This window comes from Xiphophorus hellerii, chromosome 8 (genome assembly GCF_003331165.1).
Source record: "Xiphophorus hellerii strain 12219 chromosome 8, Xiphophorus_hellerii-4.1, whole genome shotgun sequence".
NCBI classification, from domain to species: domain Eukaryota; kingdom Metazoa; phylum Chordata; class Actinopteri; order Cyprinodontiformes; family Poeciliidae; genus Xiphophorus; species Xiphophorus hellerii.
Window position 1 is genome coordinate 25553183 of NC_045679.1, and position 16316 is coordinate 25569498.

Genomic DNA, 16316 nt, shown 5'->3' on the forward strand with positions numbered 1-16316 from the left:
GACATCCAGCCTGTCAGACTACAGACATGATAGAAGAGAAATATTGAGCTGCTTTGTCTGGACTTCCCTTTAATTCTGTTATTGTCCTTCCAGGCTTAATTATGTGAAAATAAAGAGAGAAATTGCTTAATTGCACACACACACAAACACCCTTGCCTTTATCATCGTGTTCTTGCTGTATAGCATTCTTGTCCTTTTTACAATAATTTATTCCGGCTCTCTGAGGAGCGTAAATAAGGATAAAGTGCTGTCACTATTAAAACACACAGCTTATCTCACTGCAGCGAATGAAACACAAACTGTAAAAACACAAAAAATATAAAACAAAATAAAAACGGCATACTTCTCATCCAAAATAGTTTATCTCCTATGCGACTTTTCCAGATGTCTACACTGCCGTGCTGAAAATGATCCATTCAGAGGACAGCGACATGGTGTTGGCTCTGTATTACGTGGTCTACAACTTTGTAGATTTGAGCTTAATTTTTTTTATTAAACACAGCCTTCCATATATTTTTTTCCCAGGACTTGTGTAAACGTAGTGCAACACAGAGAAACATCTGCATGAAATCATGAAATAAAGCGGATATAAAACAAAATGTTTTGGTTAAGTCGGCGAAACTAAAGCCAACCGTTTCAATTTTAATGGCGGTTTGCAAAGTTTGGCACCGGACGCTGGGGCCGATTTGGCATCGTTGGAGTTGCAGAAGTAGATTAGTGGAGGGTTATTTTATACATCCAGGTACAACTGGTAGAAAAGTATTGCTAATTGACGGAGAAAATGGTTATTTTCATAGTGAGTCAAAACAAAAAGAACGAATAACATTTTCTATGGAATCATATTTCTGCCAAGAAAATCCGATGTCACAAAATTTTTATGTTAAATATCACATAGAAGCTACATAAGCTATCTCAAAATTATTAATTATTATACTGCAATTCTATGACAAAGCTACAGTGATTGATTTGAAAGCTATATTTTTTAAGGAAAAACCTAAATCCACTTTTACTGCTGAAGTTAGACGAGAAAATAAAAATCACTCCCACAAAACAAAACAAAAGTGTCAACTGTACATGTTTGTGGTTTTAGTAGGGCAAGCACACAAACCCTATTAATGGTTTTGACTCTACAACGATTTAAAAACCCTTGTCCTCTTTGTTTTACTAAAATATTGTTAATGTTATGTATAAATTACAAGATTTTAATGTAAAAAATCTGCTGACTCAGGGATATGGCATGTATTTAGGTCTTTTAATCAGAACTAAGGAGGTTGCTTAAGGCAACTTAATGAGATAAGATCTCCTAAATTTAATTTCTTTTGCTAAAAAAAAAAGACGTCCATGGTATAATAGAATAATCTCAATCATAAAGCCAAAGTTTGCCATTTTTATCATTTGTTTTTGAGTTTTAGTTTACTGGTTTGACATGGCCTCACCTTCACTCATTCACGCCGTTTTCTTTGCATTAATGGCCTCCAGTATCTCCATTGTGCTTCTCCTGGTGCTGGAGCCGATTTAAATCATGATTAGACGCAGAGTTGATCCGTGGAGCCGCTCAGAAGTCGCTAAATGCTGGTGGTGATCACATGTCGGGACCAATGTCGTGGCTGGAAACGTTAAAATACCGTAAAACTAAACCGTGTCAAATTTTCCCTCGCAGCTTCCCCTTCTACTGATAAAAAAAATTAAAAATCTGGAAAACTTCCTTTTTTCAGTCGAAATAAATTTGCTTGACGCTCCCGTCTCATCTTCTCGTCAACATCCACCCTCTCCATCCTTCAACGTGGGTCAACCACCTTCCTGGAAAACTAAAACACTTTCTGGCATTTCAAAGCTGCGCAGTCTCCAAACTGACAACGTATCGTCTCTTATGTATTTAAATAAACCTCTTGATGCATTTCTCCGAGAAGATCCTCTCGTTTCTTGCACGGCCCCTCAGGTTGAAGCACAGAATGAGTCTGTAGCGGTAGTTTGATGTGCGTGGGGAGGAGTGGAGTGTATTCCTTCATCCTACAGATGCTGCAGAGCCTCCTGGGCTTGTTCTGTGTACACGTCGTCTTTCTGCATCCAGGATCCGAAGCCGCCACCAATTCCGGCGTCGATGTGCGCGCCCCGCTGCGCGCCGCGCTGCTTGTCGCGTGAAAAGAAGCTAAACCTGAAGAGACGAGACAGAGAGGTTTGAAACACCGTCACGTCTGTGAGGTCAGGAACTGATCGAAACATGAAAAGCGGTGTTAGGAGTTAGGGTAACAGTGCTGTTAATGTCGCCCCCTTCAGGGCTCTTTGGGGATAAGGTTTAGTAGTGGTTTTAGATCTTGTTCAAATTTCAGAGCAAAAAACAGCAAAAACTAAGTGAAAAAAATATGGTGTTTAGGGGAAATTCATTAGGAAAAATGTTGCAAATGATGTAAAATATCTGATATAACTGTTTTTATTGCTCTCCGACTACTGAAAGACCTACAGTAGTAGCATCTGCAGAATCATTAATTAACTTGGTTCATGCAGATAATATGGAACAAAATCCAACAAATATCCATTCCCACTACTGGAGCTATTTTTAAAAATGACTAAATTAATCGAATGGTTTATGTGACTGAAAGTAAGAGGAGATGCTTAGGCCAAATAGAAAAAAATACTCCCCATTTCTTTTTCTCAAAATTATGACTTTTTTAGGGAAATTATGAAAAAAAAGTCAAAATTATGTGACTGAAGTCAGAATTTTGTCATTGAAATCTGAATTTGGAGATTTTTTTTTTTTTTTTAGAATTTCAAGGAAAAACAGTCTGAATTTTCCGATTAGTCCAAAAGAGAAAAGAAAGAAGGTCAGAATTTTGAAACTAAAGTACAAATTGTAAGAGCCAGAACCCTTACAAAAAGTCAAATTAAAGTCTGAATTGTAAGAAACAAAGTCAGAATATTAATATTTAAGTCTGAATTCTGAGAGATTTTTTTTTAATTCTGAGAAAAAAGTGAGAATTTTTAGATTAATGTCAAAATTCTAAGAAAAATAGTCAGAATCCTGACAAAAAAAATGTCAAAATCTTGAGGATAAAATCTGAATTCTAAGAAACTTCTGAGATTAAAGTCATCGTATTTTGCAGTGACCCTAATGCACTCGTGCTGCGAACCCATTAAAAACACTTCTGGACACTGGCTATGTGGTTGTTAAATGCTACAAATTCTCCACAAATTACGATTTACGGTTTAGGCGTAATGTCTCTCAGGGCCAAACTGCTAAATACGTCATACGTTTTGTTAGCAACACTTAACATCAGTGATACTTCCTGTTTCCACCCAACTGCTTTCAGTCTAGCTGCTGCTTTAAGATGAGGAACATTATTCCATCCACTATGGAGGAATAGTGTTCTACGAGATCCTATCGAGGATCTCGTAGTGAAACAATCCCACGGCATAATGCTGCCATCACCACCAGCATTATCATCTCTTGATTTAGAGATGATGGCTCCTCAGTCCCAGTGAAAGGAACTTTTGGACAATTCCAACCAGTTTCAACATGACAGATCACCAAGCGAAGTCCATGAGGACACGAGTGAGAGAGTCCAACATCAGTGTCTGACCTCACCAATGCTCTTCTGCGAGATTCTTTGACTCATTGACACTTAAAACGCTTTAATTAAATATCCTACAGTGATCTTGTCTGTTAGATCTCTCAGAGGTCTAAAAGATTGGAAAGTTGTAGCATTTATTTTGAATTAATCGATGTAGATTTTACTGTGAACCCTATAAATGGATCAGTGCAAACATTAGAAGGTGACTCACTAAAGAACATAAGGTCAAAGTGATTAAGTCGGTCAGTTCTACTGAATTATTCAGTGAGCTGCAGAGAGATCGAGTGAAACAACAAAACTAACACCTATTCTGACTGGCTGATTTTATTTTATTTTTTAAATGATCCACCACAACAGTCAGACAGCCCCACAATCAGCCAATCAGAATACTACAAAGGTGAGGCACATGCAGCGGGTGGAGGCTGTTAGCAGGAACCATGATGGGCTGAAAGCCAACAAAATAAGGTCATACAAGCGACATGAGGCGTCTGATTGGCTGTAAAGTGGGGTCATCTGGGATCAAACCAGCCGCCACCATCGGCATTATGGCTGTGAAGATCCTGTTGCACAGAGAGGAGGAGGAGGGTGGGAGTGGGGGAGGGGGTAGGGGATGTAACAAAAGTCATGTCAGAGTTCATTCACACACACAATGAAACACTAGCTGCGATAAAACCGCCATAAAACTGTGCAATTTGAAATTCTGAAAATAAATTTGCTGAACGTCAATTTCGGAAAAAAAACAAACAAACGCAAAACCTCAAGTTTCTCGATAAAACGTGGTTTTTCGGCAGTATCGAAATTAGTGTTTTTCGCAAAACTGCAACAGATTTTTTTTTTTGCATCACTCAAGTCAACAACCGGATGTTACTGCTGGCGGAAATGATGAAGAAGACGACAGGAAGTGGTAGGAGGATGTTTTGTAATGACTTATGACGTGAACAAACTTATTCACGTGTGATTTTAATTGCATTTCTAATTTAACGGAAACACCGTAATTGTGAAATTGTTGTTTGTTTGAGGTGTTTTTTTTTTACATAAGCGGAATATCGACAGAGATTTGCGCATGTTTCTCGTGGAAACGGAGCTACTGTATTCCTGACTTTGAATACATAGTGCTGTTCTTAAAACCTTTCGTAGTTATTATTAGGTCTCCTGAACGTCAATAAAGCAAGCATGAAGAGATAATAATGATCTCAAGTACCGAAAAAGCCAACATGTGAGGAGAAGCCGTTTTAAACTGCACATAAAGGCCTCCATTAACAACTATTTAAAAAGTCAATCATGTTTGTAAAGTGTAGAAGAAGAGTGTTAGTGACAAACACAGAAAAGGCAACAATGAAAGTGGGAAAAGAATTTCCCAGATGATGAGATTTCTACCTAGTGGTTGCTTACTGTTTAATGTAATGCAGTGGCTACTTACTGTAGATCACTGGGTTTGTTTGGTAGCGATAGTTTTTAGAGAACATCAATTTTCCCATGCAGCCACAAAGAGCACTTATTTAGATTTCAGCAAGTTTCACTGTGTAACCTGTTTATTTTCACAGCCAGACAAACGCAGGAAGAGACTGTCGCTGAGATGACCAATAAAAAGATTTTTTTGGTGTGTGTGTGTGTGTGTGTAAGGTTGTGATGTAATGTTACAAGCTTGAAATAAAGTTATGATCCTGCAGAGCCGCTTCTCTGGGAGATAAATAAACGGCTGAAGCAACAAAACAAAACGACACCCTTTGCTTTGCACATGCAAACTAATCATTTGCCTTAACGTAGAGCAGGGAGGGAGACTGTGACAGGCTGCTGCCCGCCCTACAGGTCAGGTGTGTTTGTGGGCGTGAAGCTACGACTTACAGTCGCTTGATTCCCGATTCGGGCTGGGCGGACGACCGAGAACGGGTCCTCAGCTCCGGGGAGGGAGACGGAGAAGGAGTTGCGATGTCCTCATCTACTTCATCACTGTGAAAAGAAACGATTACAATCGTCAAGCACATATGTGTGGAAAATGCAAGACGAATGTGGCTCCTCTGAATACACTAACAAATCAAGAAAAGCACATGTTGGCGATGAACGAAAGCATGTGACAACGTGTTTTTTGATTGTGAAATGGGTGCAGGAAACTAAGTCAGACAGAGCCATATTGTACCAAGTGAAGAAATGAATGAAACTTGGACTAGCATCATAGAATACATTGAAGTACACAAGTTGAGGCTCAAGTACACAAGTTGAAGTACATTGAAGACATTGAAGTACATTGAAGTACACAAGTTTCTCATGTAGAAAATATTTTTTCCAAATATTTTCTACATGAGAAACCACTGTATGCAAAGTGATCTTTTTTTGTTCTAAATAGCATCACATCAACAGGAAATCAGCCCAGCATGAAGGCCAGAAGAAGAACGATTGAAAGGAAGCAGCTCTGTTATTGTTGGTCCAGGCATAAGCTAGAAAGAATACACTCCACTCCATCTACCTCTTGTAGTACGTCAGCTCCTCCTGCAGCAGGAACACTTTGGCCTTCAGCTCATTCCTCTCGTGCAAGACGTCCCTCAGCTCTTGCAGAGTGAAGCGGGGCCGGTTGGGGTCCTTCGGGTCCAGTCCGCCTGACTCCTCCTCGCACATCGCCTCCTGCCGAGACAGCGGTGCATCACACAGAGTGAACTAAACCGGCCAGAATGGAAGAAGGAGGAAGCGGCTACGAGGCGAGGATACCTTGGTGAAATATTGGAACACACCAGGCATGTCCTCATCACACATCGCCTCCTGGTGGCAGATGTTGGACTTCAAGTCAGATATGAGCGTTTTTTGTTTCAAACACGTAATTAGTTTGTCTGTATCTCTGCTGTCATAAAGCTTAAAGCTGCGACGTGTTTCTCACTTTTAACTCAGCAAACCAGAAACAATCGCATTCGGTTAAAGAAAAACACCCCAAACACATGCAGCTCACTAAGCCATGCAGGAACTGATTAGAAATGACTCTAATGGATACACGTTTTAAAAGAATAACATCTGAAATCATATGTTTAATTGCAATTTCTTTCAAATTCCATCAGTTTTCCCATTTTTAAATGGGCATTACTTTTTCATTTATGACAAAATAAATGGACACTCAGCTGAGGCCACATGACAGGAGAAATAAGGAAAACCGTTTTCTGCTGAAGCTGCTGACCTCCGGGGTTCCCATAAACAGTCACCAAACGAATGCCGCAACTTTGCGGCAGGCGCCCTCCTTTCTGGATAATGACGCTGCAATTTACAGGAGTTTTTAGCCACTTGACAGTATAGTTATTATTACAACAGTTATTTATGTACAAATGTACATCATTTCTCACCGCGTCAGATAAATGTTCCTCAAAAGTATTCCTGTCGCCTCCTGATATGAACGGTAGAGAAGAGGGCTCGTTGGAGAGAAATATAAACAGTGCTGTCCGAGAGCATTTCCGCATAAAACACGGCGGCAAATTTCGAACCAATCACATGACACTACGACTGGGCCTAGCGTCAAGTTCGGGAGGCGGATGTTTCTCTGCGAACAAAATGATGCAATTTCCGTTGATCAGTCAGAGTCGATCTCGGCACTTCAGATGAAGTATGTGGGGAGTTCACAGAACTACAGTACATGCTGGTCTTGTATCTGTCCGTCTTTACGTTCTTAAACATCAATATGTCCCAGAGACTGGAAAAGTGTTACATTTTCTTTTGGCAAAAAAAAGGTATTGATTTTTTTTTTTTGGCAAAAATGACTTATTTTAGGAATACTTCTGCTAATATTGTAGCAGTCATGTAACATAATTTTCATGACTAATCTGCTGAAAATGGCTGATTTTAATTGCTGTGTATGTTTTGGTGGGTGGGCTTGTCGGGGGAGAAATGATGTCTATTATTTTCAACAGGGAAACGTGTTTCCATATTCAGATCTATTTTAACCAATTTCATTTGAGGTTCAGAGTTTCCACGGAATATTTTACTGATGTGATATTTCCATCTCTAGATGAGCTCCTTTGTTCTTTTTGTTGCAAGCTGGGAGTTTCCAACAAACACAGAGATAATTAAATATAACGTCTAAAAATAAATCGTCTAACATTTCTAAAAGTGTATTGCTGCCTAAAACACCTGCTAAAAAAAAAATCCCCCACTTGTTTCATTTTGGTTGGAACATGAACCGGCCTTTCAGGGTTTGTTGATCACTGAAACAACAACTTCAAGTGCCGTCTGAGGTTGAGTCGTCATGCTGATCTACATCTGGAGGTATTGTCAGTGCAGTCATCTAAAAGTTCTCACCCGCTTGGCTGGAAAGGAAAACCCAAATCCCTGCTGACCCGTGTTAGTTTTCAGACTGCCATGCAGAGCCACTGCGCCTGCGTCACGCCGTTAGACCGGCAGCTTTTTGAAGCCGTCGTCGTCGGGGAGAAAACTAAATTTCACGCCAGCCTGCATTACCCAAAGCAACGCAGCTTCGTCCTCGGCCTCCTCATCTTCACGTCCTTCTGAGCTGAGGAAGGAAGGATGGGTCTGTGGAGGCGGCTCGAAGCCCCCCGGCATCAGCCGGCAGGCGCCCGCTCTGTCTGACCAACCCTCAGCGCTCAAAACCACTTCGGCGCTCTTATCCCGCTGGCGAAGTGAAAAACACTTGATTATTCCCCAAACAGTCAGTCTCTGAGGTAAATGTGACGGGAGATCTTCAGCAGAACGTTTCTGCGCATCGACTTAAAGCTGCAGGATTTCGTTTACATTTTTAAAAACCACCACTGTGTCGAGACAGTACAGGATGAAACAGATGAACTATGTCCCAATGCTTACTGTAGAAATCCATTGTCCAGTCAAAAACAACCAATCAGAGCCAAAAGGAGGGTCTTAGCGCTGTCAATCACTCTCATGGATGCAACGCTCACACCTCGCCCTTGCTCTTTGCTAGGCTACGGCTTGTTCTGACATGAATGCTAAGGCTAGTTAGCCTGGCGGCGGATATAAAGTTCTCCAGGAATGACGTCTTTCTTTTCCACCATTAGCACATTTAGCAGCGCGTATGCGAGCTTAACTGACAGCGCTGACAGACCCTCCTCCTGGCTGTGACTGGTTGCTTTTGACCAGGAGCGTTGCATTCATGGGAGGAGTTTTATTTTTTCACTATTTCACATACTAGCGTGACATAGTGACAGTTTTAAGAAATATGTAAAAAAAAACTGTGTTTATAAAAGTTGCATGAGGCAGCTTTAAACATAAGTTGAGGTTATATTATGGAAACACATAAAAAACAGCAAAGCTAAAGAGAAAAACCTTGAGGAGTCCATGGAGGAAACACATCTTTTTGCTGTTGGATTTTGGTAATCTATCACAGCTGAATGAAGTCACATTATTTGTCTCGTTAAACCGCCGACAATGAAATTCAACCACGAGCCAATATTTAAATTCGAAACGTCTCAGAGTTGTCCCTGGTATACATCTGTCAGCCTGAACTCGGTGGGAACAGGACCTCTGTGCGTCTCTCACCTCTGCCGGTGACGGGGGCTGAGGCACCAGGAGCTCCTCGGGGCTCTGCGCCGTCGGCTCTCCGTGGAGACGCTCCCGTAGGCGCGCCACTTCCTGCCGCAGGGCGCAGACTTCCTGCGCCTGTGCCTGGGCGCCGGCCTCCAGCTCCACCTTCTGCCCGATCAGCGCTTTGCCCTGAGCCTCCACCACGGAGATCTTGTGCCGCAGGTCGTGGTTGATTTTCATGAGGCGAGACTGCTGCTGCTGGAGCTGCGGGAGGGAAAGACGGAGTTGTGGGAGGGAGACGCGCTCTCTGACTGCGCGCTCGCAGTTCACCACTAAACTACAACCCAACTGGTTCTTTGCCAAAACAGCTGGCAGTGAATCCCAAGCACTTCCGATGCTTGTTAAATTTTGCTGGACGATAAATTGTCCCAGAAGTTATCATTATGAATGATAATGTTGTTTTGAGATCGTTTTCAACCAATATGGTGCTAATGCAATGATAATGCAATAACATATTCTCAAAGATCAATAAACTTTAAATTCTAATGAACATTTGACACGGGAGCTTGTTTTAAATATACAAAATAAACAAACAAAACAAGAGAAATAATAATTAAAATGAATTATGAAGTCTCTGTAAACACAAGCGTCCTTCAAAAAAAGGGGATGGTTACAGTCTGTAGGATAATCCAGAACAAATTCGCTGGTTGAGATTATGTACACTACAGTGTTACATGCATGAGGCCACAGCAGAAAGTTAACTTTAACTGCCAATCAAACGTAAGGCAGATATGCAACAATGTGGAGGGGGTATAAAAAAAAAAATTGATGCCAACGTTGTACAAAAACAAAATCTTACCATCTATATTTGATCTAGTCTTTAGTGCAAATATCTTAATTCATTTGAAATAATAAAATCTAACTTACAAATTATTTTTCAGCAAGATATAGGAGCTTGTTTTAAGTCAATAAATCTTTAATATTGATGAAGTTGTACTGGTTCCACTGGCAGATTTTTCACTAAAAAAAACATTTTTTTCCATGTTATGTGTGAAATGATCTGCTAGTGGATCTAGCACTTTTTCATCAATACTCAGGAATTATTAACTTAAAACAAGCCCCTGTATCTTTCTAAAAAACAGTCACTTGTAAGTTATTTCAGTCTTTTTCCCCCCCAAAGTATTCCAGAGATATTTCTAGAGATATTCTCGCTAGAAACTAGACAAAGCTACATGGTAAGATGTTTTGCGGTGCACGTTTTTCCTGCTGTTCTCTGCGACGCCCCTCCGGAGAGGAAGTGGCCTTACTGCTTCCACGTCCTCGTTCTTCAGCGTCAGCTCGCGGTCCTTCGCTCGAATCTCGTCCCTCTGCTTGTCCACCACCTCCTTCAACTTCATCATCACCTGCTTCTCCCTCTCCGTCATACCTGGACACCACGAAGAGAGCAGCGGTGTGTTGGACTGCAAATTGAGAAGATTTATTTCTGACTTTTTTTTTTAATCCCCAGTGTTTGTTGGCAGAGAAAGAGGGGGGTGGGGGGTGGGGGGTGGGTGGGTGGGTGGGGGGGGTGGGGGGGGGGGGTAGCTGCGGAGGCCGATTTGTGTGCGAGTCTGGCAGGTGTTCCCCAGCACTGAGGCTGGTCTGTCCGGCGGGGCGTCGGGATCACTGCGGCCTCTGTGTGGGACGACGAAGAGGTCGAGACAAGGCGGACACAGAGAAGGCTTTCTTTGTGCGTGCCTCTGTGCGAGGCCGTCGAGCGAAGAACCCAGAGACATGTAGCTGGTTTTGGGATTTTTTGTTGTGTTTTTTTTTTTTTGAAGAGAAAATGTAAAATTCCACAACGTGAAAATACAAAACTGACCTTTCCGGGTCGTAACCCTCAAACAACAAAAGGAATCCAGGAGTTTTAAAAGAACAAAGCATTTCTTTTAAATGTGTGGAAAACAACTTCTGTAGAGAAATGAAAGAGGACTGGGTTTATTCCAGGCATTAACTTTAAAACAGGAAACAACATTAGTATTCTTATTTACAAGATTAATATGATATATTGGCATGGATTAGCTAGCATTATAAACTTACACGGTTTTGGTTGGACAAAAACGCTGCAAAGTCTTTCACCTTTTGTCTTTGGGCGACACTTCAGTAACTGAAGCTTTGAGTCCAATTTTCATCTCGTTGTGTTTTAATAAATCATTAAAATGTTATTCATGTCCATTATGAGTGAATGGAAACTATCGTTTCCCACTTGAATGAACAGGTGCAAACATTTCCACTGTCCAAAAGAAACAGAAAAATGTAATTCTCAGCGCATTGAAGTATTCTGAAGTAATAAGATCAAGTCGGTTAAACAAACATGAACTTTGAACGTCTCGACATATTATGTGATAAAGAGGATTCTAGTAGTTTTGGGTTTTTCATTGTAGTTTAGTTTTATTTCGTTGTGACTTTTTGTCGGCCTATTTCATTTAGACTTAGTTTTCAGAATGCGTTTGCGAGTTTTTGTTAGTTATTATTAGCTCAATATTGTTTAGTTTTAGTTTAGTCTTTATTAGTCGTCTCAGTTTTTTCAGACTTCGGTTAATTTTTTTGGTTCAGAATTCAAAAAGGTCAAAGGGTTGCATTGTGATTATGTACAAATCAATTGGGTCAATGAATACTCAGCAGAACATCCCGTTTTCTAAAAATGCATTCAATTATTACAGATTCTGGTGTTTTCTCCCAACTTTTGCTGAAGCCATTTTGCGCCAAGCGGAATATTTAGCGCCGTAATTTGCAGGCGTCCGACATGAACTGCTTATGTGTGGAAAATCAATCTACTTCACATCAGCTCAAAAGGCCAATGAACAGATTCACAAACACTAAAGCAAAGAATGTCTATGATTTCAGTATGTTTTAGCTTTATAAACGCACGATATAGCTTCAGTTAGTTATAGGTTTTCCCACACTAATTACCGTTTCTATTTATTTCAGTTAGCAAAAACGTTTTCTCAATTTCAGCTTTCGCCATTTCGTTACGTTTCAGTAAGCCGTGACGCCCTTTGGCGAGAAGACCGGGCCAGAACACGTGACCTCCGGGCCTCTAAGTCGGCATGTGGCGTGCGGGCGTTCAGGTTTTCAGAAGCGCCGGCCTCACCCTCGTGCCTCTGCAGGTCCTCCTCGTTCACGGAGTCTTTGAGGGACATGTTGGACAGGAGGTTCTTGTTCTCCTCCTGCAGCTGAGCGATCTGGGACAGGAGGTCCTGGGCCTCTCCCCGCCACACATCCTCCACCCGCTCCAACTCCTGAACACACACATTAGTAAACAACTAATTATTACACGGCTTAAATCTCAAAGTGAAGCTCCATAATCTGCTGCTGACCCGGATCCAAAGATGTAGCAGTGCTGTCTCGCTTTAAATGAGAACTAATAAGGAATGAGTTTTCACTTCACAACAGTGTGAACATCCTGGCTAGCACAGGGCCTGTATCCTGAACATGCAGGAAGTCTGTTTAAATGTTACACCGAAATAAAATCTGATTCACAGCTAATCAGAATTCATTTATCGTCACTGCACACGAAAGCACAACGAAATTTCAAAAGACGGAGCGAAAAACACAAACAACACAAGACATGGGTAGACAGGTGCCTGGAGCTGTAGCCAATAGCATTTTTTTTTCTGGAAAGTTGCTAAATACAGCAACAAAGTTGCTAAATTGGCAACAGTGGAGACGTGACCTGGTGGGTGTGGATCAGATCGGTTTCACGTTAATATCGGCCGATCGCTCATCTCCCAAAGTAAAGGAATTCTGGGTCTTTTTATCGGAGCAATCCCACTATGGAGGGTAGAGTTAGAACAATGTGATGGCCCCTCTCCAACGTGCTGCTGCGCACTGCTTGTCAGCTGACTGAAAGTATGCTAGTACACCTAAAAGCGATAGCCATGACCTGTTATTAAGGTAACCAGCTAATTCCAAATAACTACGATACACAGCAACACACCGTCTTCAGTCAGAGGCTTTTTATACGGCTGCTGTGACGCAAACTGCTGTCGTATCCTGCATGACGTTACCTCTGAGTGTGGCAGGTTTTAATACATTTTTCAGAATTATATCAAAAATTCCAAACAACGATGAATAAATGCTCCCCAATAATGATGATCAATACAACACTCTATTTTTTCATCAAGCTTCTCATTCGTAGGCTGAGGTGTTATTGTGTTGTATAAAGTAAGATTTTCATAAGCTGCATTAGAAAGCAGCCGAGGAAGAGCTACTATTAACTCTCTGTGTTTAGACCTGACTGACGTACAGAAAGGGATCTCTCAGTTTTTCCACTTTGTTGAACTGCTGTGCTCGGGATAATCTCTCACTCTGAGAGATTTTGACTCCTCTAAGCAAACGAACCCTTGAGATGCCACCCAGGTCAACTCCATCAACAAGACGAGAGATGAATCATCTGGAAGAACCGCTGAAATGAAGCCGACAAGGATAATTAAAGCATTGTTACGACGGAGCAACTCCGCTGCAGCCCCAAGAGAGAAGGAAACGAGTCAGTTCATCTGTTTGTTTTTAAGGTTTGCTGGTTCATTTAGACAGCACACCTCTTTTTTCCTTCTATATTATAACATCTACTGACTGATCTGATACTATTGAAGCCAGAAGTTTACAGTCACCTTTCCTCTCACGTTAAATCAGACCAAAGTTTTCTTATTTTAAGCCAGTTAGACGACATTAATAAAGAAATCTCTTGACATATTCACTCATTGTCGGGGCAGTTTGCAAATAGAAATCATTTTTGTAATTTTAACTAACCTAAAACAAGAGAAGTTTTGTTTGCTTCAACTTCAGAGAGTGAGAAAAAAAAACGTATGTATCTTTATACTTCTGTTTTGAAGTCTAAATAGTGTGAAAGTTTAATATGTATGTTGCAGTTACTTTATAAAATGTTTAGCTTCTTTTACTCTTATTTTTCCAATAATGTTTAAAATAAACTGAAAAGAAAAAGAAAAAAATAACTCAATCCAGAGAGTTTATGTCATCTGATGACCTTTGTTCAAACGCACGCGCACCCCAACGAAGAAGGTCAGTTACTGTTGCTAGGCGGAGTTTACAGAAAACATTTCAGCTTCTTATCGTGTTAAAGAGAGAGAGAGAGAAAAGCAAAGTGTCCTCATTAGTTTTGTAGGGATAAAACTACCGACAAAAACCTTAACCTGCCTTCTGTCCTACTCACATTTCTCCCACGAGAGAGTTTGAGGTATTCTGCGCGTGAAACTCAACGCGGCTCGGTCGCACTTTCCTCGCACGCGCGCGCCAGCCACGGCGCCCACGTTCTCACAGTCACGAGACCCGGTTAATCAGTCTGCTACCGACTCAGTCACTGTCACGAGAAGCTGACCTGGAAACTGTTTTACGGCACTCAGCAGACCGACTGCTACCGCTAAACACTAATAAACAAACCACAGCAGGCCCATGTCTTCCCATGTCAGCTGCAGCAAATGTCAAGCAACATGTTATGTTTACATATGGATATTTTTACTCGCAGTTTTTTGTTGTTATGTCTTTATACTGTTTAGCTGTTTATTCCAACGCATTCTCAGATTAAATGATTTCGTTTTCATTATAAATTATTTCCTAAAGTCTGGTTTCGTGCGTTGCAACTACATATATTTAATAGATTTTCTTGAGACTTTACGAAAAAAACTCAAAGAACTTAGGTTTGTATCATGAAAAGGTTTTGAAAAATTGAAGGGGCATGAATATTTTTGACAAGTTACTGTATATCAGGGGTGCCCAAGGTGAGGCGCGGGGGCTGTTTGCAGCCCTCTGAATGATTGTGTGCGGCCTCGATTCAAACAGCAGAGCACACCAGGTCTAGTAAATGGACACTTTATTTTATCTTTTAGGTTGATAATTTCAGATAAATAAAATATTCTTAAAATAATAAGAAAATACTAGATACTTGATTGACCAAGTTTCTGCTTCATCTTCATTTCGGAGTCAATACAACTACAATACCCTGTAAATACAACTAAATTTTATTCTTTTGAATAAAACAAACTATCATCTCAGGCATATCGTTAGACCTTTTATAATAATAAAGAAATATGAAAGTTGTCAGTAGGTTTCCTTGAAAGTGCTGCTGATACGCAGATTCAATTTCAGTATTTAGTAAAAACAAAAATTTTTAAGTTATTATTTTTAAACCACATTGTGATTTATTGTATTTGAAATTTGCTCTTAATTCATTAGTCAAATATTTTCCAGCCCTTTCCTGGCTTTAACTTGCATCCTTAAAAGATTCACTTACATATTGATTTGTATACCTCAATAATATTTTAATGAAGCAATTTCTCTTGGGTTACATTTTCAGTAACCACACTGTATAAGACTGGCGCAGTGAGTCGGTAGAACCAGACCAGCACGGTTCCCCCCTCGGTCAGTCTGCCGTGTTGCCGCGCTCTGTCACACCTGTCTGTGCTTCTTCTCCTTCTCCAGCCGGTCCATCCGCTCCAGCCGCAGCCTGTCCAGCTCCAGCCGCAGCTCCTCCATGTCCGGGCTCATGCTGCTGCGGCTCACCATCACCTCCAGGATCTCGAGCACCCGCACCACTTTGGGCATCAGCCGGGACAGAGCCTCGCAGCCGTACTGGTCTATGATCCGCTCGAACTCCTGGCCCACCACCGCCGCGATGTCGTAGACGTCCATCACGGTGAGGTCGGCGACGTTCTTCTCCAGAGCCGAGCCGAAGTCCTCCATCATGTTTCGGCCCTCCCGGTTTCCTGCGCTTCCTTCGCCACAACAAACTTCCTTCCCCCCGAGACGAGCAAGTCAGCCAAGTTCCACCCCGGGCGATTTCGCTTCACAACCAGGGCCGAAATAAACCATAAAGGAATCAAAAACACTAAAACCACCAATTATTCAACGTGTGACGCTCATTACACGCTTCAAATCGAGTTGTTTGGGATGAAAATCGCAGTCGTCCCATCGCTGTCCGGCCGGAGCTGATGTCCCCTGGAAGTTAAAACACAGTCAATGATAGCAGCACCGAAAGAGCAGCACTTCCGGTGAGGCGAATCAAAATAAAACTCCAAAAATTAAAATGGATTCAAATCAATTAATTTTATTTAGGATTACGGTGTGCATGTGTTTTGTTTTTATGTGTTGATACATACATTTTTATTTATGTTTCTCCGCTACTGTTATTTATCCCCTGTTGGTTGATTGTCCCAATGTTTAAACCAAATCCAGATGTCGGTATTAACTAGCAATTAAAAAAAAGAGTTATTCTAATGGAAGCCA

General features: G+C 41.3%; 1 protein-coding gene across 7 annotated transcripts; it reads right to left on the bottom strand.

Moving 5' to 3' along the window:
* Positions 1 to 513: 513 nt before the first annotated feature.
* On the bottom strand, positions 514 to 16074 carry rilpl1 (Rab interacting lysosomal protein-like 1). 7 transcript variants are annotated; one of them, XM_032570908.1, is made up of 10 exons: positions 15486 to 16074; positions 12169 to 12316; positions 10343 to 10461; positions 9051 to 9299; positions 8001 to 8171; positions 6273 to 6323; positions 6034 to 6188; positions 5415 to 5519; positions 4042 to 4129; positions 2043 to 2155 (listed from the first exon to the last, which is right to left on the bottom strand). In XM_032570908.1, exons 1-10 carry the CDS (start codon positions 15774 to 15776, stop codon positions 2150 to 2152), a joined length of 1383 nt encoding a protein of 460 aa, XP_032426799.1. In that variant the 5' UTR covers positions 15777 to 16074; the 3' UTR covers positions 2043 to 2149. The 7 variants fall into 7 exon arrangements, with proteins under 7 accessions (XP_032426797.1, XP_032426803.1, XP_032426798.1 ...); XM_032570906.1 differs by lacking the exon at positions 4042 to 4129 and having other exon boundaries at positions 514 to 2155; positions 15486 to 15776; XM_032570912.1 differs by lacking the exons at positions 4042 to 4129; positions 15486 to 16074 and adding an exon at positions 14248 to 14338 and having other exon boundaries at positions 514 to 2155.
* Between the last annotated feature and the right edge of the window lie 242 nt (positions 16075 to 16316).